Raw genomic sequence first — 25,984 nt, 5'->3', positions numbered from 1 at the left:
AAAGTGAAAATGGGTAAGCTTTGGTGTTAGTAATTTTCCAGGAATAGGATGGATTTTAGGTGTAACAAAGGAGCAGGAAAGCCTTAGATACACCTGGAGGAAAGTGAACAAATTTTGCTGAAGTGGAATGTTCCCACAGAGGAGATATGGAATAATTTAAAATAAAAGATGAGGCCAATTACAGAAGGCTTTGAATTCTAAACTAGAGTCAGACTTTACTATGCATATTTTAAATAAAGGAGCTAGTAAGATGTGTGGTACATTAATAGAAATAAAACACTGAAAATCTGTAATTCTAATAGAACACATGGGTATATAATCTTACTCATAATTATTTTATCCAGAAGAATCATTATAAATATTACATAGCAAATTTATACTTTTCAGTTTATTTTATTTTAATCCTCTGAAAAGTAAATGTCTCTCAGCAAACAATTTGAATGTGACTTATACATAAAGACCAAGTTTTCTTTTCAATGATTGGTTCCACATTCATATTAAATAGAGGAAGATAGTCCTCTAAAGTGGTTTTTGTTACTCAGAAAAGGTCACTGCAAATGTTGATTATCTGTACAGAAACGAACACATTTTGCATGAAATGATGATCCTTTCACTTCTACTTCTGATGTAAAATTCATCAAGCCTAATTCTGTGGAGAATAAACTTTAGAAATAAATAGCTCATGTTAGTAAGTGGATTTCCTAACTGCCTGGAATCAAAAGAAGACCTCAGTCAATTTCTTTTTCTATACTACAGGGTACCTGAAACCTCCTTTAGTGCTGAGAGAAATTCTCTTTGCTCTACATTTGGAAGGATTTACTTTAAGGGAGGAAAGCAAATTTATATTGCACTCCTTCAGAGATCCCTACTAATATAAAGGAAACAAAGTAACTAACATTCTTAGAAAGTAATGCCTGGATTAGAGATAGTCCTGAGGTAAACTGTGAGGCTGAGAAATTGGTTTCTGTAGTTCCAGGTTTTTATTTCATTATTCATCTCCTCAGTTTTCTTTAGGGACTCAATTCTCCAAAACAATTTAATCTCTCCTTTCTTGACCCTTATCACTCATGAAGGCCCTGATGTGTTTCCATTAGCAGTAGGGCTTGTACCTAGGCAGTGAGGCTTCCTTGGAAATGGTGTATGTTAGAATCCTGGTAAAGAAGTAAGGAGTAGGAAAATATTTATTGTTTGAAATGTCCCCCACATGATATTTATACATTATTTCTGGGATGCAGGCCTACAGTCTTAGCATGATAAACTACTATTTCCAAGGAAATAAGAATGTAATGCTATCTGTGCTGAAAGTTTGCTCAGATTTTGAGTTTACAGCCTAGGGATGTCAATGATTGAAACAATAGAATAAATCATTAATTGTGGAAGAAACAGTCTTACTTCTTGGATGTAAGGATCCTCAGATATATATTATGGTGGAGAAACAGAAAAGAGAGACTTATCAATTCTTAGATGATGCTAACTGACCAATGTATTCATAAGACCATTCCTTCCTGATACCAACTTTCCTGAATTTTACATTATATTCCTGAATTTGGAATTATGAGTAATATGATATTTATTGCAGCATTCAAAATGAGACATGTCTGAAATTGAAGTTGAAAGGGAAATAGGGGTTAGATTTCGGGGTCTCATGTCATTTTAACAAGGTTGGACTTTATTTATTTTATGACCAACTTGGAAAAAGAGGGTTTTACACTGAATGGCTTAGTCAGTTTTATGACCTTGATAACTTGGTTGTGATTGTGGGGAAATTCTGGTAAGATCAATATTAGTGAAATAAAAATCAAAAACCTAAGGACAATAGCGAGTTCAGTACTGTGGTTCAAGCATGATATAATGAAGGCTTAAATTAAAATGGAAGTCACAGTTATGAATAGGAGGAAATATATTCAAGACATATTTAGAGGATAAAATCAGCAGAACTTGGAGACTCTTTGAATAATCAGGTGAAGGAGAGAAAGATCACCCCCAGTTTTCTAGTGAGATAAATGGTAGATTATGGTTTCACCAATAATAATAAAAAAACAAGTTGGGAAGGGGGAGTGAGGTGTTTAGTTTAAGACAGGTTTTATTTGAAGATGTTTATTGGACATTTGAGCATACAAACTTGAAATTTTCAGAGAAATGCCTTTTCACAGCAATGTCCTGAAGTGGCAACATACAATCGGGTTTCTTTAGGATACAGGTCAGACTTTCAACCTTGAAAGTTGATCTATTTCACAAAGAGACAGGGTAAAATGAAAACCCCAGAGTGTTAAGAATGTAATCTGGGAACACTAATAATTTAAGAGTCAGCAAAGAAAAAAAAAAAAAAGTCAGACGTAAAGGTCACAAGGCAGACATAAAAGGTCAGATGGTATGTGGAGAACCAAGAGAGTATGTTGCATGATAGGCCAAGAAAACAGAAGTTTACAGAAGAGGCAAAGTGGTTTAATACAATTAAGAAACCTAGTAATGTGAGTACTGGAATGGCTCCTTTGGTTTAGCATGGATAGCATCAACAGCATTATTCAGACCATCAGTGGCTCAGTAGAGACACTCATGCATGAGGTAGAAACCTCATCCTTGTGGGGAGGGAGAAGCAGTACTAGCATTCCAGTATCTGGGAAACTCGGTAAAATGTGGGGGAGAGAAATGGTAGAGAAAGAGATAGTAATAAAAAAAAAAGGAGTTTTGAAGTTGAGAATAATATTTCCAAAATAAGGAACAAAATCAATAACAAGAAAGAGGATGATGCCACAAAAAAGCACAGATGCCTGATTAAGGACAGAACTGCGGAAGCTGGTCCTGAAAAGAAGGGTAAACACTTTACCTCTGAGATCAAAAAGGAGATGGCTCTAGATTAAACAAGAACACCAAGCTGCTAACCTGCGTTTCCTTTTATTCCAAGCCATTTTCTTCAGCATAACTGCCTGTTTTTTACCTCCCCTTCCCTCAACCCATTTGTCATTCCTTAGCTTTCAAGTATGCCATTCCCCTGAAAATTCTCTTTTAAAAATCATTAATAATTAATTTTCCATTGGCAATGACTTGGTGACCTCCACCTTGTCCCTGAAATTGTTTCTTTTCCTGAAGTTACTATGACATTATAAATAATTACATCCATTTTTCTTTTGAACTCTAATCTTTCTGGTCACTTTTTCTTTGATTGTCCTCTTTCTTCCATATGTACATGTTTCCTAGCCTTCCACCCCAACTCTATTCTCTCTCTAAGCCATCTCTTCATGACAAGCTCATGGACTTTTACTGTTTCCACCACTAACCCCATGCTGAGGGAACCCACCTGTATATTGCAGTCTTGCCATTATCTGGAGCTCCAGTTTTACAATTAGAGCCTCCTATGTGATGTCACTTGCATGTGCTACTGGCACTTTAACTTAAATATGTCTAAAATCTTGTCTTTCCTCCTCAAACAACTTTTCATCTTCCTTCTTAACTTTTATAAGAATATCAACAATAGTCTTCTAGCTCCCAGTCTGAAAACTTATTATTGTCATTAAATCATTTCTTTTTTTTTTCCTTCCCAAAGTTGGTAAGTTGTCAAATTCTATTAATATCCCTCCTTTGCAATCTCATAACTGATACCAGGTCCCAATAGATGTCACCTACATTATTACACCCTAACGACCCTGCCTCTGTCTAAAGCAAATATCTGAATATTATTCCTATACTTAAAACTTTCATTAACTCTCTATTGTCCATTGAATAGAGTCCAATTTTAAAATCAGTCCCTCCTATGGCATTATTAGCCCAGGCTGTATTAATTCATACCATGTTCCCAAAACTCTTTTTCTTCCTCATATACATCCCACAATCTCCCACCATTTTGCCTGGTTCTGTTACCTGTGCCCAAGATAGCCTTCCAACGAATGATTACATAACAGCATTATTTAAGACCTAGCTCTAAAGTCACCTTACATGGTAAAGCTTTGCTTTTCCCCAGGTAAGAATACTTTTTTTAATTACTATGGAAACTTATCTGTATTGAACTCTTTACTCTATTGGCTTTGAACCGTGAACTATAATTACATAGAAAACTTTTAGGTGATAGCAAAAATTGAGGTCTAAATAACTTAGATTCCTATTTTTCAGTATTTTAAGTTGCTCAATAACAATATTAACATCTACATTTGATCTTAATTCTGGACATAGTATGTGAAACGTAAATATATGTTAAACGAAAGTGAAATGATTTGAATGTCACAAAACAAATTTAAACTAAGAAGATGATATATTGATGATTAAATACTATATACCCACAAAGAAAATATGACTTAAAAAATAGGCTTAAGCATAAGCTGACACCCTGCAACCTCCCCACTCCCACTTTGGGTTGAGACTTGTGTGACATTCTCCCAGGAATCTCCTAGTATCTTGATGTTAATGCCAGGCTAGGGGGATAAACAGCCTTAACATGAGAATGGCAAGGCCTGGGTTATCCTGTTGGTCCTTTTTAGCGTATGAAAGATCTTTTGAAACCTTCCTTTTTCCTGACCTCACCCTTCCAACTTGTAGATATATAATGGACCCCTGTTAATGAAGAGTTCTACTCTTCCTGTCCAGGGGTTCTTTCCCCATACTTTAATAAATATTAATCACCTTTTTCACCAAAAAAAAAAAAAAAAGTAGGTTTAAGATCAAACAATTTATACTGAGTATATAATTTGGCACATTGTAATCAATTTACTAAACTTTTTTTTACCATGAAAATTTTAAAACAAACACAAAATCAATAATTTCCTCTTGAAATTGCACCCATAGCTCCTAGTTCAAACCTCAGTGTACAAGAACAATTAACAACCTTTTGCAAACAAAAATAACCCTTATAATTTTCTTACTCTACTTATTTTGGAAAGACTAGAAGTTGAACATCTTGTAAAGTATGCTAAGTGTTGTGGAGATTAGGGGCTGGCTATAAATGCATGATGAAGGTATATGTATTTTCACGTGTGACCAGTTGTCAGTGAGTGGGTAGAGGACTGAAGAACTACCTGAGGAGTAAGAAAAGTCTCTTTTGACTTTACTTGTAACTTGTTAAATGGGTACAGCACTACCTGAATTTCAATCTATTTATGACAGCTTAGGAAAGAATGTAATTAATTAGCCAGAGCGATTCCATCTTGGATTAAACAGTCATTTTGTTGTTTATGCAGAAAAACTTAAACTGACCCTGCTGCCCCCCCACACACACACACCCAGGGGACTTACTTAAAAACAAGTGCCAGAAACCAGTCCCAGGTAACAAAGCCCAAATACAAGGGTGGGTCAGGCCTGGTGGAGACATCCAATCAGTTGGGGGGGGGGGGGTATGCATACTGTCTCTCTAGCTACCAAGGAGTGTGGGTCCCACCTTTTGGGTGCCGATTCTGACCAAGGTGATAGGCTAGTTCAGATATCTACTAGGGCAAATTATAATTCAAGTGGTCACTTAAAGTGTGACCTAGCATGACTGTGCAGCTTTCTCTCTGTGTTACAATTTCATTGGCCACCTGTGCGCAGCCCTGGCTGGTCGGTTTGTTTCTTGATGCTTGGCATGGAATATAGCTCTGCTTGACCTTCACTTTATATCAGTCTCGCCCCTTTAATCACAGACCCATTAGTGGGAGACCTTTCATTTGTGGGCTCTCCCAGGATTAAATGACGAGAACTGAACCAGCATCAGAATTTCTGGGAAAAGCCTCCGGAGGTAAGATCTCGGGATCCTGTCTGTCTGGTTGCGGAGCTCCAGGGTATGGCCCACTGGGGAGAAGCTAGACATAGCCATGCTCTCCAGGGCTAGAGTGGATGTGGGAACGCCCCTTCCCTCCACTGGTAGATCACCAGGGGGTTTGAGTCCCCCTAGATGGTCAGGGGGTTCAAGTCCCCCTAGACAGTCAGGGGGTTCAAGTCCCCCTAGGTGGTCACTGGGGGTTTGAGTCCCCCTAGGCAGTCACTGGGGGTTCGAGTCCCCCTAGGCGGTCAGGAGACCAAGAAAGCCCCCACTGGTGGCAGGTTCTAGGTAAGGACCTCTGGGCCTGTCGTTGTCTTTGTCTTGTCTTTTTGTTGTCTGCTGTGCTATTTGTTGTGCTTGAAGGAATGGGGCAAGCAGAGAATAAGGGGACTCTGACTTTTAATGGCTATAACTGGAGCCAACTGTGGTTAGTCTAACTCAAGACAGAGACTTCAAGGAATATTCCCAAGGAGCTGCCGAAACTCCCTTCATTTTGGGGAAAATTCCTGTCTTCTCTGGCCTGACAGGGACTGCCTAACCCCTCCTCCTTTCTGGCTGGAAAGCATGGCGTCTGCTGCTCTCTTGGAGCTGATGAGCTGTAGAACTGGAAACCCTTTCTGTGCCTTCTGGTGGCACTTTATTCTGTTCTTCACTGTCAGGAAACAAGAAGAGCACCTCCTGGACCTAACACCCGCTACTCCGGATCTTCCCACCTGGGTCTCAGGTAAACATTCGAAGCAGAGTGGGCCCAGGTGGAACTGGAACGTAAATCAGTATTTGAACTAAGTTAAGTTTGTTGGGTTAATTAGAGTGGTCATGTCTTTTGAGTTAACAGCAGTAAATGTGAAACTTCAAAGTTTTTACTTAACGTCAAATAAGCTCGTGTTATTTGTTAAAATCTGTTAACAAAGAGGTGACTAAAACTGATGGTTAATTGTCTGTCTCAGAGTTTTAATGGGTAATTGTTAAAGTAGCCTTCAAAGTCTTTGGTAACCTGAAACTTTAACCAAATGAGATAGTGCTGGTTGCTGGAACTAGGTTTGCGCTTTTGAAATCTGTTAGTAAACATGTTTTGTGCTAAACTGATTCATAAATTTGCTTTCTAAGAATTCTGTTGTAACAGTTCACAATTGGTTAATATTTAATCTTCACTAGAGATTGAGATGGTTCTAAGAAAATGTAAATGGTTTTCTCTTTGCCTGCCCAGAGTTGTAAATGAGATCTCTTTGACTCATAAGCCTTTCCCTTGATATGCTAAGTTACTCAGGGAGTACTGCTAAACCAATAACAAACCTTGGGTTGCATTTAGGTAAATGCTGTAACTACTCTAGAGGTTCTATACATTTCCTAAAGTTTTAATGTTTTGATAAGGGTCATCACTTGATATTTAACCATATCTATTCTGAGTTTTTGTCAGTTGTAATTGTTTTAATTCTCTTGTAAAATAAATTCTGCCTTAAAGGAAATTCATATGGGAGACTTTCAGGACAAATACAGGTCTTTGATAGGTTAAAATCCTGGAACTGAAATGGGTAAGAATTTACAGCCGTAAGAGCTGCATTCGAGCTAAACCAGAATTAGTAGCATGGGACTAGATGAACTGAAAGATTGTAATGTTGTGTCTCTTGATGTTTTGTCTTATTTTAAGCATTACTGTTTCTGTAATGTTTGCTCTTCCAGACTAGGGAAACTTTTTCTTAAGTTATCTGTAACTTACAGAGATGTACAAGTACTCATTTGTAAACAAATCAAAGCATTCAACTTTTTCTCCCTATCTGAACCCTCCGAAACTCAAGGTCTCAGTAAGTATTCTTTCTTCCATGGAAATCAGTCATTTTCATAAGTTCAATAAGAATCTGTTCTTCTTGTAACAGGATACCATTGGAAACAGTGGTTATTTTACCAAGGCTTTGACTGGAATGTCATATTTGAAAAAGACTCAGATATGACCAGAGAGCTTAAAGAAACTAAGGTTGACTTTATAAAACCTGGAGCCATAAAGCCCTTTGGAACTGTTGGTCTGATACCTTGCTTACAGAGTTCCCAGCAGCCTCAACAGGTGAGTAAAGAATGTCACTTCCTGGCAGGTGCAGAAACTTCAGTATACTTGGGTACCTCAGGAAGAGGAATTCACCCAAATTGACAGGTATTGCAGGCATGTCTAATGGCAAGTACATAGCTTGGCTTCTGGCCTGGAGAGGCTACTAAAAGTTCAACCTAGAGATTCCTTATAAAAAGTTCCAGCAAAGCAGATTATAAAAGATCTATATGATCACTTACTGTTCTTGCTGAGTTTATGTAAATAATTAGGCCAAGTTTGTTAAAACTGGACTTGTTTTTCAAACGACTTAGTCCTGATTTGGCTATCTCTAGAAATGAGGGTTATTTTAGAGAGAAAAATTTTATTTTAATAACACACCTTTATGGATGTTAAATTCTAGATTTGATTGTTCTTAAATGTTTATTTACCTAAGTTAGACAACTTGAGGTAAACTTCAAAGAAGTTGCACGATAGCTCGTTTAAACAATCTTGCTTTTTCCGGTCAGTCAGCCCCAGACATAAGGAGAAAACGTCAGAAAATTGAAGGATTTAAAAGAAAGAATCTGACTAAGTTAGTGGGAATAGCAAAACAGCCACTGAGGACTATGGGCCATGCTTGCGGGGGTCGAGAGCTCACTTACAGACCCTGCGGGAAAAAGGGATCAGGTGTCAGCAACAAAAGCACAGCTTTGTCAGAGCCACACCACTTATTTAGGCTTTTATCTCCACAAGGGAGTTTCTTGGGATGGTGGGCTACTGCAGGCTGTGGATACCACGGTTCTTGGAGATGGTGCAACCTCTCTATGAACTGACTAAGGGAGGGCTCACTATGACAGAGTGAACGGCAGAGGCAGAAGGAGCATTTCGGGAATTACAAACAGCCTTACTGAGTGCCCCAGCATGGGCCATCCCAGATGTTACCAAGCCCTTCCACTTGTATTTGGATGAAAAGGCAGGGGTGGCCAAAGGAGTTTTGACTCAGACTCTGGGGTCTTGGCAAAGGCCAGCAGTCTATCTTAGCAAGAAACTAGATCCAGTAGCGGCTGGGTTCCCCCCCTTACCTCCTCATAATTGCTGCCATGGCCCTCTTGGTCAAGGATGCAAGTAAATTGATTTTGGGTCAAAAATATCATCTTGACCACCACCCATGCTATCGAGGGCCTTCTCCAGACTCCACTGGACCAGTGGATGACAAACACCTGAGTAACAGAGTACCACACGACTGCAGGGAGTTCCTAACCCAAGTCACAGGAAAGCATCAGGGCCTGGATTTACACGGGTCACATCGAACGAGCTGAGGATAAGGACACCCCCCAGAGGTTGATGCTGCTGCCGATGGACCCCGCTGATCGTGGACTAAAGCTAAGACTCAAAAAAACAATGAGATCAATGAATTCATTGTTGCTTCTATTGTTAAAGTATAGGTGGGAAATATAAACAATTAGGGCTTGACATAGTATTTCTAGAAATGAGGGGCTCTGCATAGCCCTAAGAGAGAAATACTGTTTCTGGGTAAATCACACTGTAGTCATTAAAGACAGTCTGGCAAAAGAGGACATAGAACTGGCTGAAAAGTCAAAGATTTGACTAATATCTGAAGAAAAGCTGGGAATGTAAGGGCCTATTTAGCCAGAGTGATTCCATCTTGGATTAAACAGTCATTTTGTTGTTTATGTAATAAAACTTAAACTGACCCTGCCCACCCCCCCAGGGGACTTACTTAAAAACAAGTCCCAGAGACCAGTCCCAGGTAACAAAGCCCAAACACAAGGGCGGGTCGGGCCAGGTGGAGACATCCAATCAGTGGGGCTGCATACTGTCTTCCTAGCTACCAAGGAGTATGGGCCCCACCTTTTAGGTGCATTTTGGGCACCAATTCTGACCAAGGTGATAGGCTAGGTCAAATTTCTACTATAGGGTAAACTGTAATTCAATTGGTCACTTATGTGTGACCTAGCATGACTGTGCAGCTTTCTCTGTGTGTTACAATCTCATTGGCCACCTGTGTGTGGCCAGGCCCAACCACATGGCCTTTGCCCTTAAAAGCTAGTCTGTAAGGCAGAGAGGGGTCGCCTCTTTGTAAGAGACGGCCCTGACTGGTCAGTTTGATTCTCGATGCTTGGCATGAAAAAAAGCTTTGCTTGACCTTCGCTTTGTATCAGTCTCTCTCCTTTGATCACGGACCCATTATTGGGGTACCTAACAAGTTCAGTATCTTTGTTCACTCCAGTTGGATCAGACTGGACTCCAAACTATGTGTGCTTGTATTTCTACTATATTTCTACTCTAAATATCCAGGCTCCAAGTGATTCAGAGTCTGTGCAAGGCTCGGTTACTAGGAGTCAAATTTTTCCTTCTTAACTCTGTCTCCAGACCATCTTTCACAATCAGGAATTCCATAAGGCTCAGTATCTGAAATCTAACTCCATGTGAGAGACAAATAACAGCTATATAGACACCCCACTGGTCTTACCATTGGCTACCAATTTTGAAACACATGTAGCATCACTTTCGTTCTTGCTTTTAACACATACCAGTATCCTGGTCTCAAATTCACTTACTGAGCTATGTACACTTTATCCTTTCCTAGATTAATGACTTTCTCTGAATCTATATTTAGACCTTTAGCCTTTTCATGATACCATGGCATTAGCCTTTGTGAAACAACCAAGTTTTATCCACATTCCACTTAATGCCAATAAGTAAAATTGATTTGAAAATAAGACACCATGAAAGAATGAGATACATTAATATGGAATTTGATGAATTTATGGACTCTACCACTAAGGGCACATTGATATCTAGCAAAAGATATCAATGTAACATGTAATGTAATCACTTATCAAAAATGGCAACAAAAATATTAGGTTATTAGAAAAAGATATGATTAGGATTTGAGAGAGGGCACCCATTAATTTTAGTAACTCTAGCTTCTAATTATTACCTTAAAAAAAAGCATATATATTTTCTTTATTCCTTATCTAATTTTTGTTTTACCCTAGACATATACATACTAATTTATACATTAAAGTATATTTATGAACTATATTAACTTATACTATAATTTATTAACTAATATATACATTTATATTGTGTTAATTTATGTCCATGTATTCATTTATATTATATATGTACATATATAAATTGCTTGGTTTTGAGAATGTGGATGGGTTATGTGCATTTTGTATCTCCCTAGAGTTCTGATATATATTCTCTTTATAAAGCACATGCAATAAGAGAGTTTTTTTTTTTAAAGATTTTGTTTATTTATTTGACAGACAATCAAATAGACAGACAATTGACAGAGATCACAAGTAGGCAGAGAGGTAGGCAGAGAGAGAGGAAGCAGGCTCCCTACTGAGCAGAGAACCCAATGCAGGGCTTGATTCCAGGACTCTGGGGTCATGACCTGAGCTGAAGGCAGAGGCTTTAACCCACTGAGCCACCCAGGCACCCCGATAAGAGAGTTTTTTTGGAAAAAAATGTTGCGATGTTTTAGTGGAGAATGTGTGAAAAGGTATGTGTGTGTATGTATGATTATAAGAATAAGGCTGTTAAATTGTCCCTTGAGATACTTCTGGCAACACTGGATATATTACTGATTTCATTTCTATCAGTAAAACAGAACCACACATTTTAGCATTGTTCCAGTTTATTTTGAATTGGGAATATGCAAAACTTTTCTTTTTTTTTCCTTTTTTGTGTTAAGTTAGACAGCATACAGTACGTCATTAGTTATTGATGTAGTGTTCAATGATCCATTAGTTACATATAACACTTAATGCTCATCACATGTGCCCTCCTTAATACCTATCACCTGGCCACCTCCATCCCTCCATCCCCTACCCTAAGCCCCTCTGAAACCTTCAGCTTGTTTCCCAGAGTCCATAGTCTCATATGATGATGATTTTTAATGTATATTAATATTCTTAAAAATATTATTTAAAATGTCTCCTTTTAAAGGGAGTCAATATTCATACAAGTAGTTGCCTCTGATTAGACAGGGCAAGAGAAATAACTTTGAAACCTTAAATTCCAAACTTCCCAATATTTCTTAAAGCAAAATGTCCCCAAATGAGCATTTCAAGGAGTACATTTTCTAATTTAATATTATGCAAGCACAAAGTGAACATTGTTCACATAAGCTCTCCTCTTCCAAGTTTCATCTGTTCAAGCCCTGCCTTCCTAAGGCAGTATATTGAATTTGGATGCTCTCCAGATTATTGGGGCACTGTTGAGCTTAAATAGCAGCATTTCTTCAATTTTTTCAAACACTAACTTGCAATTGGACTATAATTACTAGTGTTAGTTTATCACCCTAAAGGAATGAAACCATTGGCACTAGAACACTGAAGACAAAGACTTGGGAACATGGATACCATAAATTTTGTGCAAAATAGGTCTGTTTTTGTATCAATTAAATAGTAAAATCAATAAATAGAATTCTTCTATAAGAACTGAACAATACGTTATGTTAGAAATATTAGCAGAAATAAGCTATAGCCAGGACATCTTTTTCTTTAAGCTGCAATTACCTTTTTTAGTTGAGGCAGCACTGGTCTCTTCTTTGGCTCGTTCAGTTTCTGCAAATTCAGATATTAAAGAATGAGACATGGATATAAGAAATGTCAGGTCATTTTCTTAGGCTATTGTAAGTCAAGCAAGACTATAAGTGCCCCAAAGATAAAATATGGCACCTGAGAGCAAAGCAAGCAGCAGAGAAAACCACTCTATAAAGTACTTATATATATTTTTAAGTAATGAACTCTCTTATCTCCCCAAGACACAAATCTGTAGCATTAAATTCTTGCCAGTGTAAGTAGCGTCCATAAAACAAGGTAGCTTATTTCACAAAATACACTGGAAAACTAATTAGTTTATATTCAAATCTAAAATGATGTAGAGTTGTGGGGAGGAGGACTTCAAAGGACTTCTTCATTTAGCCTTTAATTATGGGGGTGGTAAGCGGTATTTGACCTCAATCAATTAGCTTTGTATTTAAAAGATTCACCATAATATTATAGAAAATTCCAATTGAATACTTTTTCTGAGAGACATAGAGAGAGAGAGAGAAAAAAAAAATAAAAAGCCAAAGTGTATATTTGCAGTTTCTCTGAATATCTAGTGTGGAATGTAAAGGAGCTGCCTTGAAGACATAATCTGGAATGCTGGTCCTAGTACACAATTTTGGACCTCAAGTCAAAGCTCATTAAAGTTTTCTCTAATTCATAAGAAAACAAGAAAAATAACAAGGAACTGGTGAATATTTACAAATCTTCATCTACTTATTTTACTAACTTCTTTTGGTAATGTTGTTCTCCTTGGTCACCTCTAGTTTTATGTTTATTTTTATTCTTATTCGTATCTGTAAGTATCGCCCTCACTCATATACATTCAGCAGCCAGGGCTCTGGGCACCGGGGGCTCTGGACTCTGCATGTCCCTTTGCCCTCCCTGCGTCACAGACCTTGGGCTGGGAGAAAAATCAGATGTCAGAGGAGACCTTCACATTATGTTTAGGCTTTAATTCCATAATATTAGATACCAGAAGTTTACAAGTTGAGCTTAGACAAGAAGTCATGTAAATATCTTCTTCTCCAGGCTGTCTTAAGACTCTGAGTGCCAGGACTGCCCAGACCCCTGACTTTATATACTTTGCAGATAAAGACTTTACACCAATGATTCTCTAACTAGAGCATGCAGCAGAGTCACTCCGTGGGCTGTTAAAACACAGATGCTGAGCCCAGAGGTTTTGCTTCTGTGAGTCTGGAGCATGTCCTGAGAATTTACATTTCTAATCAGTTCCCAGGTGATGCTTATGCGGCTAGTCCAGACCATAGTCTGAAAACTGTTTACCAAACTTCTCCTAAGAGACAATCAAGGCATTCTTCTGTGAACCCCATCCCTGTTTACCTCAGTTACCACCATGAGTTTAGGCTTCCAGCAGAAAACAGAATTCACATTTCTTTTTTTTTACATTTCTTTTAAAAACAAAATCTTTACAAAATTCTTCCAAAGTCAACTCCCCACCATAGTACACACCCCTGCATTAGAAGGTGGTCTTTGCTTTCTTCTTTTAACTACACCCAAGCTCCTTAAGAACACTGCATCCCTGCAAGCCATCTTCTAAAATGGAGAAGGTAGGGGCACCTGGGTAGCTCAGTGGGTTAAAGCCTCTGCCTTTGGCTCAGGTCATGATCTCAGGGCCCTGGGATCGAGCCCCGCATCGGGCTCTCCGCTCAGCGGGAAGCCTGCTTCCTCCTCTCTCTCTCTGCCTGCCTCTCCACCTACTTGTGATCTCTGCCTGTCAAATAAATAAATAAAATCTTTAAAAAAATAAAAAAAAAAAATAGAGAAGGTTTGTTTTCCTATCCCCTGCATACTAAAGTGCCCGGAAGTGATGTATATATCTTCTTTACTTCTTATTACTTCTCAAAGGTTGTTACCTCCTTGCATCCTCTAAATCTCATTTCCTTTGAAATACACACTGTTAGGTTGCCCCTGGCTCTATGTCTCTTTTTCATTGTCATTAACTGACCTTATACTCTTGCTCCATCCCACGTTGAGTATTTTTACACACAGCTGTCATCCTCTCCATTACTACTGGGGGATTTCATTCAGAACAAGTCTCAGCAAACCATAAGAGACTTTTAATCACAGAAAACAAACTGAGGGTTGCTGGTGCAGGAGGGTGGGAGGGAGAGGGTGGCTGGATGATGGACATTGGGGAGGGTATGTGCTATAGTGAGTGCTGTGAACTGTGTAAGACTGATCATTCACAGACCTGTACCCCTGAAGCAAATAATGCATTGTATGTTAAAAGAAAGAGAGAGAGAGAGAGAGAGAGAAAGAAAGAAAGAAAGAAAGAAAGAAAGAAAGAAAAAGTCTCAGTCACAGCTGCACATTAGAATAAGCTGGGGGCTGTTATCGGTCAATGACTTTCAGATGTAGTAGGTCTAGGCTGGGCTACAGAGCTTTGAAAGCTCTGAGATTCTGAATTAGTGAGTCTGGGATGAGGCCTGGCTATTCATATATTTGGAAGCTTCCCAAGATAATCTAATATTTAACGAGGATCAGGAGTCATTTACACACACTGTTCATATGTCTGCTTCATCTCTGATTTCCTTGGCCTCCTCATTTCCAAACACTGGACTCCAGTTCTGTGCTCACTACCACTTGCCAACATACGCTTTACTTCTCTGCTGTCAGAATTATGATCCCCCAAATCCTATTCTCTGGCACCATTGCACCATTCTTCCCTTTACAACTCGCTTTTCCAAATAGCATCTGACTCCATCCATACTTTCATTCTTCTGATCTTACTCCTTTCTCCCTGCTCCAGATCTCTCTCATGTCCTCACTTTTACTCTTAGCAAGCTAATATATAAATGAGCCATGGTGCAATCACTCTCTTCATGTCTGCTTTTGTAGTCATCAGCTATAGTAGTCCCCCAGCCTGCTTTTATTTATTTTTTAATTATTTTTTTTAAGATTTTATTTATTCACTTTAGAGAGCGCACGAGCAGGGGGCAGGGTTAGAGGAAGACGTAGGCTCCTGGCTGAGCAGGGAGTCCGATGTAGGCACTTGATCCCAGGATCCTGAGCTCATGACCTGAGCTGAAGGCAGATGCTTAACCAGGCACCTATCCCAGGCTGCTTTTAAACTGTTAAGTGGCTAAGGACATCAGATATATATTCTTTCACTGTTCTAAAGGCAAGAAATCCAAAATGAAGCTGTCAACTGGCCATTCCCTGAAGCTATTTCTGATTCTCCTGAATCCTTCCTTGCTTCTTCTTAGCTTCTGGTGGTTGCTGACAACCTATTGACTAGTTTATAGCTGCATCACCCCAATTTCTCCTTTCTCCCCCTTCTCTTCTGTTTATATATATCTGCATGTCTCCAAATCTCCCTCTTCTTATAAGGCACCAGTCACTGGATTCAGGGCCCACTCTAATCCAGTATGACTTCATCCTAACTTGCTTACTTCTCTAAAGACCCTATTTTGAAATAAGGTCACATTCATGGGCACTGACTTAGGACTTTAACATATCCTTTGAGGGAGAGGACACAATTCAATCCATTCTATCCATTCATTACACCCCCAAACGCCCTTTATGCTTGCCGCCTGAGCAGTCATCCAAACTTCCACACTGGAGGAAGGCCCTCATGCTGCAGATCTCTCCCGAATGTCTCAGTTCAGTATTTAAGTGAGAGCTCAGCACTGACCAGCAAGACTAGCACAGAACTAGGAAGTTGTTCTCCCAGGCTAGACAACTGGCTCATGCATTCTCTCCCCTCCTCAAGCTTCCAGTATCCTGCAGCGTAGAGAGAAGCTGCTACTGAGAGATTCAGAGAGAAAATAAAAGCAGACTAGAGCACCTCCTATTTTCCCACACCAGCACCCACTTGCACCATTTGTTTTCCTTCCCATCTCAAAGGATGACCAATCCCTGCTCCATATTTAATACCAGTCCAGCCTGCATCTGCACCTTCTTTTGCCAAGTGAAGGCCTTTCTTCTTGCAAATATTACTTCTATGTGCTACCTCACCAGTTTTCCACTTCAGTGATACTTTCAGAAACATAATATGTCACTCTTGATAATTGCAGACAACCACGTCCTTCACTTATATCTGCCCCCAAGCCCAGCGGCTCATCTCTCCGTGGTCCATCACAGAGGCCAGAAAGCTGCAAAACGATGTTGCCACTTCTATCTCTTCATGCTCTGGGCTTTTAAAGCCTGATTAATTATGAAAGATATTATAGAAAGGAGAGGCATAAAGAAAATGTATCATATGTATGTGCACATTTTAAAGAATGGTAATAAAAAATATGGACACCTTTATAACATCCTGTGAGCATAAAAATAAAACATTGTCAAAGCTGTTGAAACCTTCCAATACCTCATGCCTTTCCCTTCATTTCAGAATTATTATTGTCTTAAATTTCATATTAATCATTTCCCTATTTTTCAGTAGAGTTTTTTTTAATTACATGTACTTATCTCTAAAGATAAGTACATTCACACTTATGTCTCCTGGTACACATGTGCAATTTTCTTAGAAGTGAAATTACTGGGTCATAACAGTGCATTTATATAGATCAAATTATATAGTTTAGTGAGATAACTATAAAAATTGATTTCTACTGTAAAATTCTTGTGACTTGCTTCTTTCAAAACATCGTATTGAGATGCAGTGTCAAAATAGGTAAAGCATTAGACTAGGGTAGCTCTAGTGATTTTGGAAGCTTATATAAACAAACCAAATCCTGAGTCATTTAGATTTGTCTGGAATCTGAATCTTGATAACTGAATCTGGAATCTGGAATCTTTTGTTCTTAATTAAAAGTAGAACTATCATGACAGCCAAATAACTAAATTTTCCCAAATAAGACAAACATCTAAGTTCTAGCCAATTAAATTATTTCTTGGCTTTGCTTCTGTGCCTTCTTAAACCTCTGCCCTAGCCACTGCCTATGAGCACCTCTAAATACTTTTTCATTTTTGGCACTGTTTGATTCAAATTGTTTGCTTAAATAAATTCAGTTTTACATTTTACAGAAGCCATGTTGACATGAGTAGCTGTAGTTAATTGTCAGTTTTAAATGTTGTATACTATTCCTACACACACACACACACACACACACACACACACATACACACACTAATAATTATACATCCATTCTCCTGCCAATGGACATTAGGTCATGTATGATTTTGTGCTGTTCCAAGTAACCCTGCTAAGAACATTCACACTTATGTCTCCTGGTACACATGTGCAATTTTCTTAGAAGTGAAATTACTGGGTCATAACATTTGCTCATGTTTAATTTTTCCATATAAATGCCACAATGTTTCTCCAAATTTTACATTCATACCAACAGTGCATGTGAGAGTTTCTACAGCTTCATATCATTATCATTATCAGAATAATCATTTTTCTCTTTTTTGGTCAATCTGGCATGTGTGCAATGGTATCTTATTCTGCTTTTAATTAAAATTCCATTATTCTAAGAGACTGAGCATCTTTTGATATGTTTATAAGCTATTTGTGGGGGATTCTTTTTTTTATTTTTTTGATGCTTACTTATATATTTTTGTCCATTTTTTCCCTGCTCACTATCAAGTTCTTTGTCTTGTTTTTCATTTTTGGAGTTATTTATTTTTTTGCTACTTAACTCTTGTTACTTATATGTGCTACAAATATCTTTTCCAAGTGTGTATCTTATCTTTTCTTAGAATTATATCAGTACTATTTTGAATTTATTCAGTCAGCATTGTCTGTGATTTGGGTTATGATCTTGCAATTTATTATCCAAACTGAGCAAGTGAAAGGAGGTGCTAGTAATAATTATTCTGAAATGGTATGAATATGAATATGAAGATTGTCTTAACCAACTGAGATTCATGGTCATACATGTCATCTGATCTGTGTTCTAGACCCACCTCATTAATATCAGATCTATTTTTCAGGTCCATAGATATTCCCCCAGTAACTTCCATGGCAGAGTACATAAATGAATCCTAGAGCCCTTGCCACATTTTTGACCAATATAAATTGTCTCCAACTACTCTTCTAACATATATATATATATACATATATGTGTGTGTGTGTGTGTGTGTGTGTGTGTGTAAATAACTAATGAAATTTAAAAAGGACTTTTTTTTTCCTTTTTTAAAAAGTAATCTCTACACCCAATATGGGGCTCAAACTCACAACCCCAAGATCAAGTCACATGCTCCACTGACTAAGCCAGCCAGGTGACCCAAAGCGACTTTATTTTAGAATTATTTTAAAATTCTCTGTACTAGCTTTTCCTGAAGAATGCTGAGATGTGTTAGTAGATCAAGTGATTGACATCTGACTTACATATTTAGGTACTGAAATGTAGTTAAGGTGATAAACATAGGCTTGGTGGCTGAGCATACCACAAATCTAATGCAGTGCGAATATCAAGGGAAGAAAAATGCCTGACTATGCCATTTCATATAAATTTGAACCCACAATTAAAAATGACAATTCAAAATGGCTAGTCACTTTTGGTCACTGATCTGGTCTTAGGAGCCTTTTTAGCTTAAAATTCAAACTGAGCAGAGGCTGGGAGAACATGTACATGGAATACATGATCAGAGCCCTGTGGTTTTTGATATGAAGAAGGAAATAATATATAGCAGTGTTTCCCAAGGTTTTGAGGCACTGTGGTCACTGAAGTGTCCTTGGGGGGAAAAAAGGTACACTGTGGTCAATTATATTTGCTAATCATTATCTACTATTCCCTCTTGAAGATTCACCAAGGAGAATGTTAAGGATCTGAAATGACCGAGGGCTTAAAAATCTGTTGTGTCCTCTTCCTGCTTGGAAATGGAAAAGTCATAGCATCAACTCCTATGTGGCTATCCAGCATGTGAGAAAGCAGGTAGAGCGCACTGTGGAGAAAGGCACTGGGTATGTTGAGGCATTTCTGTACATCCTATGATAAAGGAATTTGTCTTGACTTGCAGAAGTTGTAAATCTAGGTTTGGCATACCTGCTTGGTCTGAGGTAGTCTTCCTCCAACCACATAATCTCTGACACATAACTTTGTATGTAGCAGTATTAAGTGCCCTTCCACAGTACTACATCATTGAACCTGGAAGATTTCCCTTTTCTTCAAGTTCACGATAACCAGCATCCTGAACTGATACAGTTTCCAGGTGTGTCTATGTTCTCCAGTATTTTTCCTATAGTAATTTTGGTTTCCTCAAGATCTAGAAGAAATGGTTCCACAACACCAACTTAATTGACATTGTAATGGTTTCCTTGAATGAAGTGCTAATGCCAAATTACCTTTTATTTTTCCCATAGCAGTCAATCTCACCTCCCTTCTTTAATTCAATACCATGGAATTGTATCACATAAATACTTAATTTATCTTAATTAAGCTATACATCTCACTCTCATTTGCTCTCATAGTATAATATAAAATCATATCCCAAATGTTTAGGTTATATACACAAACCTATGTGTACCATGCCAAATGGGTAATTTTAGGAATTTTTAAGAGTACTTTTAATGATATGCAATCTTTACATTAGGCAATAACTTTATAAATGGTCCACTGTCTATAAAAGATGTGAAAAAATTCCTCTGTAGTATGGTTTCAAGACTGAAAAGCAATTCTTAGTAGAAGAAAAGGATGGCCACGTTGTTAATACAGAATTTAAACAATTTATGAATTATCTCTAATTTTTTTTATTGAAGGATAATGCCCATGTTAGATCTAAATCTCTCAACCATATGGAGAGTTGAGAATTAATTCTTTTGAAACTTTTATATTGGGTCTAAGATGATTTAGCAACCTAATTTGCTAATTTCCTGCAAAAGATGCTGATCTTTTCAGAACTTGATTGGATAGTGTGCTTCATAGATAGCAGAACTTACAGAGTTGTTTTACTGCAAATCAACATTTTTATCTATATGTCACATTTTTCTAGGAAGAGAATGTTTGTTTTTAGCATAATCTTCAATCTAAAGTTCTCTACCACTGCTGCAAAATTATCAGTTTTGTTTTATATATTTTCTTGATTATGCACTTCTACAGACTAAGTATTAGCATACTGAAGATTCCATAATACAGAGTTCCAATCAGCTTTACATTCAACTAAAAATTTTCATGAAAATATAAATGGAATTTTAGATTCATATTACATCTCTCAATCAAAGTCTATAATGTCTATGTAAACACTTCCAACTGTAATTTTTTAAAAGACATTCTCACTAAGTTACCCAAGATTATATTTTCTAATTTTTCTCTGATATATCCACCAATGATATACTCTATCTCAAAATCCTGGCACTAAGTAAAACATGCATTTGTTTTATGTAATAGTACCATCATTAATACTCATGCCATTCTAAACCAAATGAAAAATGTAATCATCCTTCTATCATGCATAAAACTAAGATTTGACCTAAATATTAGAGAAACAAAAAGTCTGGTTTTTTCTAAAATCAAATATATGTTATTATACCTAGAGTAATTTTCATTAGTGACAATCTTTAGGTTGTTGATCTAATGGAGAAAAACCATCAAAGAAACCAGCATTTGTCCCTAAGCATACTGTCAAAGTTAATATTGATGTAAATGCCATGGAATCAGTTATCAGTCAATATTCAAAATCTGAAGTATAAGCCTTAAAAGGAAATTATGACATTACACGAGCAGTAGTTAAAATTGTTGGGGGCTTCATTTCATTAAAGACACAATAAGGGTACCTGGGTGGCACAGTGGGTTAAGCCTCTGCCTTTGGCTCAGGGCATGATCTCAGGGTCCTAGGATTGAGGCCCTTGTTGGGCTCTCTGCTCAGCGGGGAGCCTGTTTCCCCCCCCCCCCCGCCTTCTTTCTGCCTGCCTCTCGCCTACTTGTAATCTCTCTCTGTTAAAAAATAAATAAATAAAATCTTAAAAAAAAAAAAAAAGACACAATGACTTTCACCAATAGGCAAATTATCTTGCCTACTGGTTTGGCCAAGTGATTATTAGGAAAATTAAGTCTGATGTTTTTAAGAAACTGAAGAGATCATTTATCGTGCAAAATAAGAAACAAAAATACAACTACTCAAAAAGGAGTTATGATCTGGACAAATTAACATTTGCAAATGAAAATAAATTTTAAGAAGAATAAATTCACAGAAAAGGTTGAATAATTATGTATATTATTTCAACAAAACAAATATTAATAGCAAGAAACATTTGGTAAGCCAGCCTCAAAAAATTAGCATTAGCCTTGTCTATAGCAGAAAACTTAAATTAGTAAGCATCTGAAATATGCTCTTTTCATTTTTGTAAGTTTTATTCAACATACTTGCTTTTACTTGTTTTTCACTTGGAGCTGTTAAAACAATGAACAATAAAGTCTAAATTAATTACAAGTCCACTATCTCTCTAAAATAGTTTTAAAGTTGTTTAAAATTTTTAAAGATTGTATTATAACCTTGGAAACCAAGGAAAGCATAGAACTGAGAAGGAGAAAATACAACATTGTGCCATTTTCTTTGGTATATTATAAATTTGAGCCATGAAACACAGATTTTTCTTTTTTTACATTTATATATCTTCTCTCAACACAGAATGCTCATTCGCAACTTACTCATTTTGTCTTGCCTTTTAAATTAGCTAAGAATCTGATTGTTTTTATATACAAGCCAGTGCATTTTCCTTAAAGTAGTAGGAAAAGAACAAATTATCCAATGGTTTCAATTGTTAAAATGCAGCTAATTACTGCCAAGCTGTTACACTGTAATAATACCCTGAAATGAACAGATAATGATTTCAAGCAACTTAAGTTATTGTATTTTGTCGGATTTAATATTAGACAATAGTGGTTAGCTATTAATATTCTTGAAACCAATTATACCCATTGTCATTCTGCATGTTTCTCCATGTTTATATATTTCAATGATATAAACTTTAGTTTTTTGCATACATGCACAAATAAGAATATGTGTTTGGCCCAACTGTGGGAATGTTACTCACAAATGAACAAATACTCTGTCCTCTGGGAGGTGGACAAAAACATTCTTTCCCAAAGGATAAATAGTACCAATGTTAATGTGAAATGGTGAAATCTGATCATTTCATCTTGGGAATTATTTAAAAGTCATTCCCATTTAAATTTTTTTTTTAATGTGGTTATTCTACTTGGTGTTTCTCCTTTCATTTAATAAACATTATCAAGTGTCTACTGTGTGCCTGCCATTATAATAAGCACTCTAATTTCTATTTAAAATGGAAAAAAGAAAAGGTAATGTGATTATAACAGTATAATAAGTCCAATTATAAAGGAGAGAGGATGATGCTATGGGCCCTAGTAGGAGGAATAACTAAATGGATTTGAATTGTCTGAGGAAGTTTTATAAACTTAGAAGAAGAAGAAATGTAGCTTTTAACCTGTGGTTTGCTCTGAGCTGTGGGTGTAGGGAGCAGTGGGAAACAGTTGAGCTATATTTGTAAGGCTGGTTATTTATATAACACTGAGTAAATGCAATTTCCATTTAAATACAATAAAACGGAAAGAGTAACTAATGGACATTGTATGAATTTGTGACCACCTATACACATACACACATGCATACACATATGAAAACTCAGTAAAGTTCTGTGAGTAGAAATCTGAAGGCAAAATCAACATATAATATTTTAAAATGCAGTCCATAAAATAAGATTTAGAAACTTGCCTTTATTTTCATTTGAAAAAACTAATAGGACAGACTGAATGCTAGAAACCTTTGAGAAAACCATTTGGTATTGGTACCCACTGCATTTTTAGATGTGTTTGTTTGTATGTGTGTTTTACTGATTGTCTGATTCTCAATTCAATTTTCCCCCATTACAATATAAATACATTGAGGGCAAAGTCTACTGCTGCTTTCATTGCAGCTACCCTGAGTATTCAAGAAATGTCATTAAGTAACATTTTGAAGAGGGAGTGGATATTTGCTGAACTAAATATTCCATATTTTACAAGTAAAGCAATATTGGATGCATTTACAGAAAGTGTGTGTGTGTGGTTTTTTTGTTTTGTTTTGTTTTGTTTTGTTTGCTTTGTTTTGTTTCTGTTACTTGACACTCAATAGCACTTCTCAAACACTGCTTTGACAGATTCTCTGGGGATCTTAGGAAGTTTCAGATTCTGATTCTGATCCAGGCTGCAGCTAGAGACACTGTATTTCTAACAACCTGATGCTACTGATTTACAGGACACTCATTGGGTAAGAAGAATGTAACATATTATTTGGTTTATGTTTTCTAAAACTGCATTGATGTTAACTCTATGTCAAGACCTTGAAATAAAGACCATGAAGAGAAGGGATTTCCTGCCCTTCCCTGGCATGGCCCTTACCCCCTGTCTAAGGCTGCAGCCTTAATAAACATTGGGCATCAGGTAGAAAGAACCCAGGAAGGTCAGTCTAACTCACCCGAATGTTCCTTCTTTGGTGACTTTGCTGTATCAAACAAGAAAAGAAAAAAGTCAACATTTAAGCTATTCTATTGCAATTCAATATTCAATTGCAAATTAAATAATAAAATGAAAGCAAGACAGGAATTTAAAAACGGTTACCTGGTTCCACATGTTTTTCTTTCTTTTCCTGTTCTGAAACATATTATTATTGTTATTATGATGATTCTAATTTTATATGTCCCACTTTAATTGTTTTAACCACAGAGAAACATGTATGTGTTAATACTGGACTGCAGCAACGAATAAAACAAATAAACTAACAAAACTAATGAAACAAATCTTTCCCTTTTTTCCATTCATTGAGTTCCCTCACATAACAGCACAAAAATATCCTATGTAAGAGGAACTAAAAATTTTTCATGGATAATAAACCCCCAAAACTAAAAAGAATCTATCAACGATGGAAAATAATTAATTTGCCCTTATATTAGATCAACACGAAATAAATTTTCATGTTGGATAAAAAAACGGATAAATTTTGAGCCAAAATTTATAAATGGATAAAAATGGACAGATTGCCTATGGACGTCCTCTTTATAGGTGAAATCTTCTTATATTGAAAAGTTATTTGTTTAGCTAAGACAAAGATTTTGCTGAGGCAAACTGAAGATACTAAAATAGATTGAATTTTCAATGGAAAACAAAACACGGTTCCCTTGTTTTTAGGATAAATGTTCCTTGTAGAGTCCTTATTAGATAGTATTTCTTTTTAAGAACCCATTTTTGTCAATATCATATGAGACAAAGCCTTATTCTGGCCTCAAGAGTAAGATGACACATATTATAATAAGAACTGATTTTATACAAAGTGCAAGTACTAATTTTATACCAAATGCTATTATCTGCAATTCTATTTTTTATTTTGCCTTGACAAGCTTGTCAAATTAAAAGAAGATTTTTCAAGAAATGTTTTAACATAAGTACCTTATTATCAGATTTTTTTGAAGAAAAATGGGGAGATTATTTTAAAGTTTCATTCAATGAATACATTTTGGGGACTGGAAAATGCATATGCTGAAAGAATTCTAAGAACTATATTTTAGAAACATAGAGGGCTATCAAATCTTCTAGGATCATCTCATCAATCTCTGAAGTAGAATTTTGTTTATCGGGGTCTAGTCATGTAAGAATAAGAAGTGAGTTATCCACTCACAAGGAGAATGTAGGCCGTAAAACAAATAAAAAAATGACTTGACCAAGGGTCACATATCAGAAAGAAGATATTTAGGTGACTTAGCTAATGAGAACATTACCAAAAGTTGTTCAAAAACATGGAGTAATTAAATGTGTTGTTTAATCTTTTGCTGAACTGAAGCAACATTCATGTAATATTTTTAAGAAATGGCAAAGTGATGACAGTTGGAAAAATACTAGAAGTTGATCTGGGTATGTATCAAAATTGAATTCCAGCTATATGTTATATTACAAAGCTAAAATAAGGGCCTTCCAGTCCCATCCAAAAGCCATCATATAAACAGAAATATACCTGTGCTAATTTGGAACAATGTGAAGAAAAAGGTTGTTGAGGATAATTATTATTATGTAGGATAATTCAGGATATAATTATTGAATTATCTTTAATAAATACAAATTAAGGTACCTTTTAATTTGACAGGAACTAACAAATCCTATCGATAATTGATGTTTTTTTTACTTTTTATTTTGAAAAAATTATAGATCACAAGAATATTCAAAAATACATGTGTGATGGTCCCATGTTTTGCCACCAAGATTTATTTTAAATTAAAAAAGAATGACTTCTTAATTGTGATAACTAGAAAAGTAGAAGCAAAATAAGAATATAGGGATGGAGATATACAACTGAATGAAGCAATCTTAAAGACAAAAAATCTAAATCAAACAAATTCAAAGATACAACAATCAGCAAGAATAAAAGCAAGTCTAGTGGCATCTGATGTCTCAGTCAGTTGAGCGTCTCACTCTTGGTTTCAGGTCAGGTCATAATCTAGTGGGTCCTGGGATCCAGCCCCAAGTAGTGCACCCCCCCCGCCCCTCCCCCAGCAGGGAGTCAGCTTCCCCTCTCTTTCTTCTTCTGCCCCTCCCTGCCTTTCATTCTCCACCTGAGCCTTTGAACTCTCTCTCCAATTAAAAAAGAAGCAGGATACTCTAGATGAAAAACCAGAGCAAATACATTAATTTAAAGAGAATTGTTAGTTGTTTAGAGGAAAATTCTTTTTCTTTTTGCTAATACTGCCCA

At 36.7% G+C, this 25,984-nt stretch overlaps 1 protein-coding gene across 13 annotated transcripts in view; it reads right to left on the bottom strand.

The window, feature by feature from the left end:
* TRDN (triadin) overlaps nt 1-25,984 on the bottom strand; it is a 390,017-nt gene that overhangs the window by 124,500 nt on the left and 239,533 nt on the right. For 10 of the 13 annotated variants that reach the window (XR_009354661.1, XM_059177681.1, XM_059177674.1 and 7 more), the window contains 4 exons: nt 23,866-23,898; nt 23,723-23,749; nt 21,610-21,636; nt 12,302-12,349 (listed from right to left, as the gene is read on the bottom strand). Coding sequence is in view for 11 of the 13 variants with exons in the window: in XM_059177681.1 (XP_059033664.1) it covers nt 12,302-12,349; nt 21,610-21,636; nt 23,723-23,749; nt 23,866-23,898 (135 nt within the window). In the remaining 2 variants the exon portion in view is untranslated. Of the gene's footprint in view, nt 1-12,301; nt 12,350-21,609; nt 21,637-23,722; nt 23,750-23,865; nt 23,899-25,984 lie in introns of those variants that run through there. The other 3 variants (XM_059177679.1, XM_059177680.1, XR_009354662.1) reach the window with 2 other exon arrangements.

The sequence above is a fragment of the Mustela lutreola genome, chromosome 6 (genome assembly GCF_030435805.1).
Source record: "Mustela lutreola isolate mMusLut2 chromosome 6, mMusLut2.pri, whole genome shotgun sequence".
In the NCBI taxonomy this organism is placed as follows: domain Eukaryota; kingdom Metazoa; phylum Chordata; class Mammalia; order Carnivora; family Mustelidae; genus Mustela; species Mustela lutreola.
This window is presented reverse-complemented; position numbering and strand designations above follow the sequence as displayed.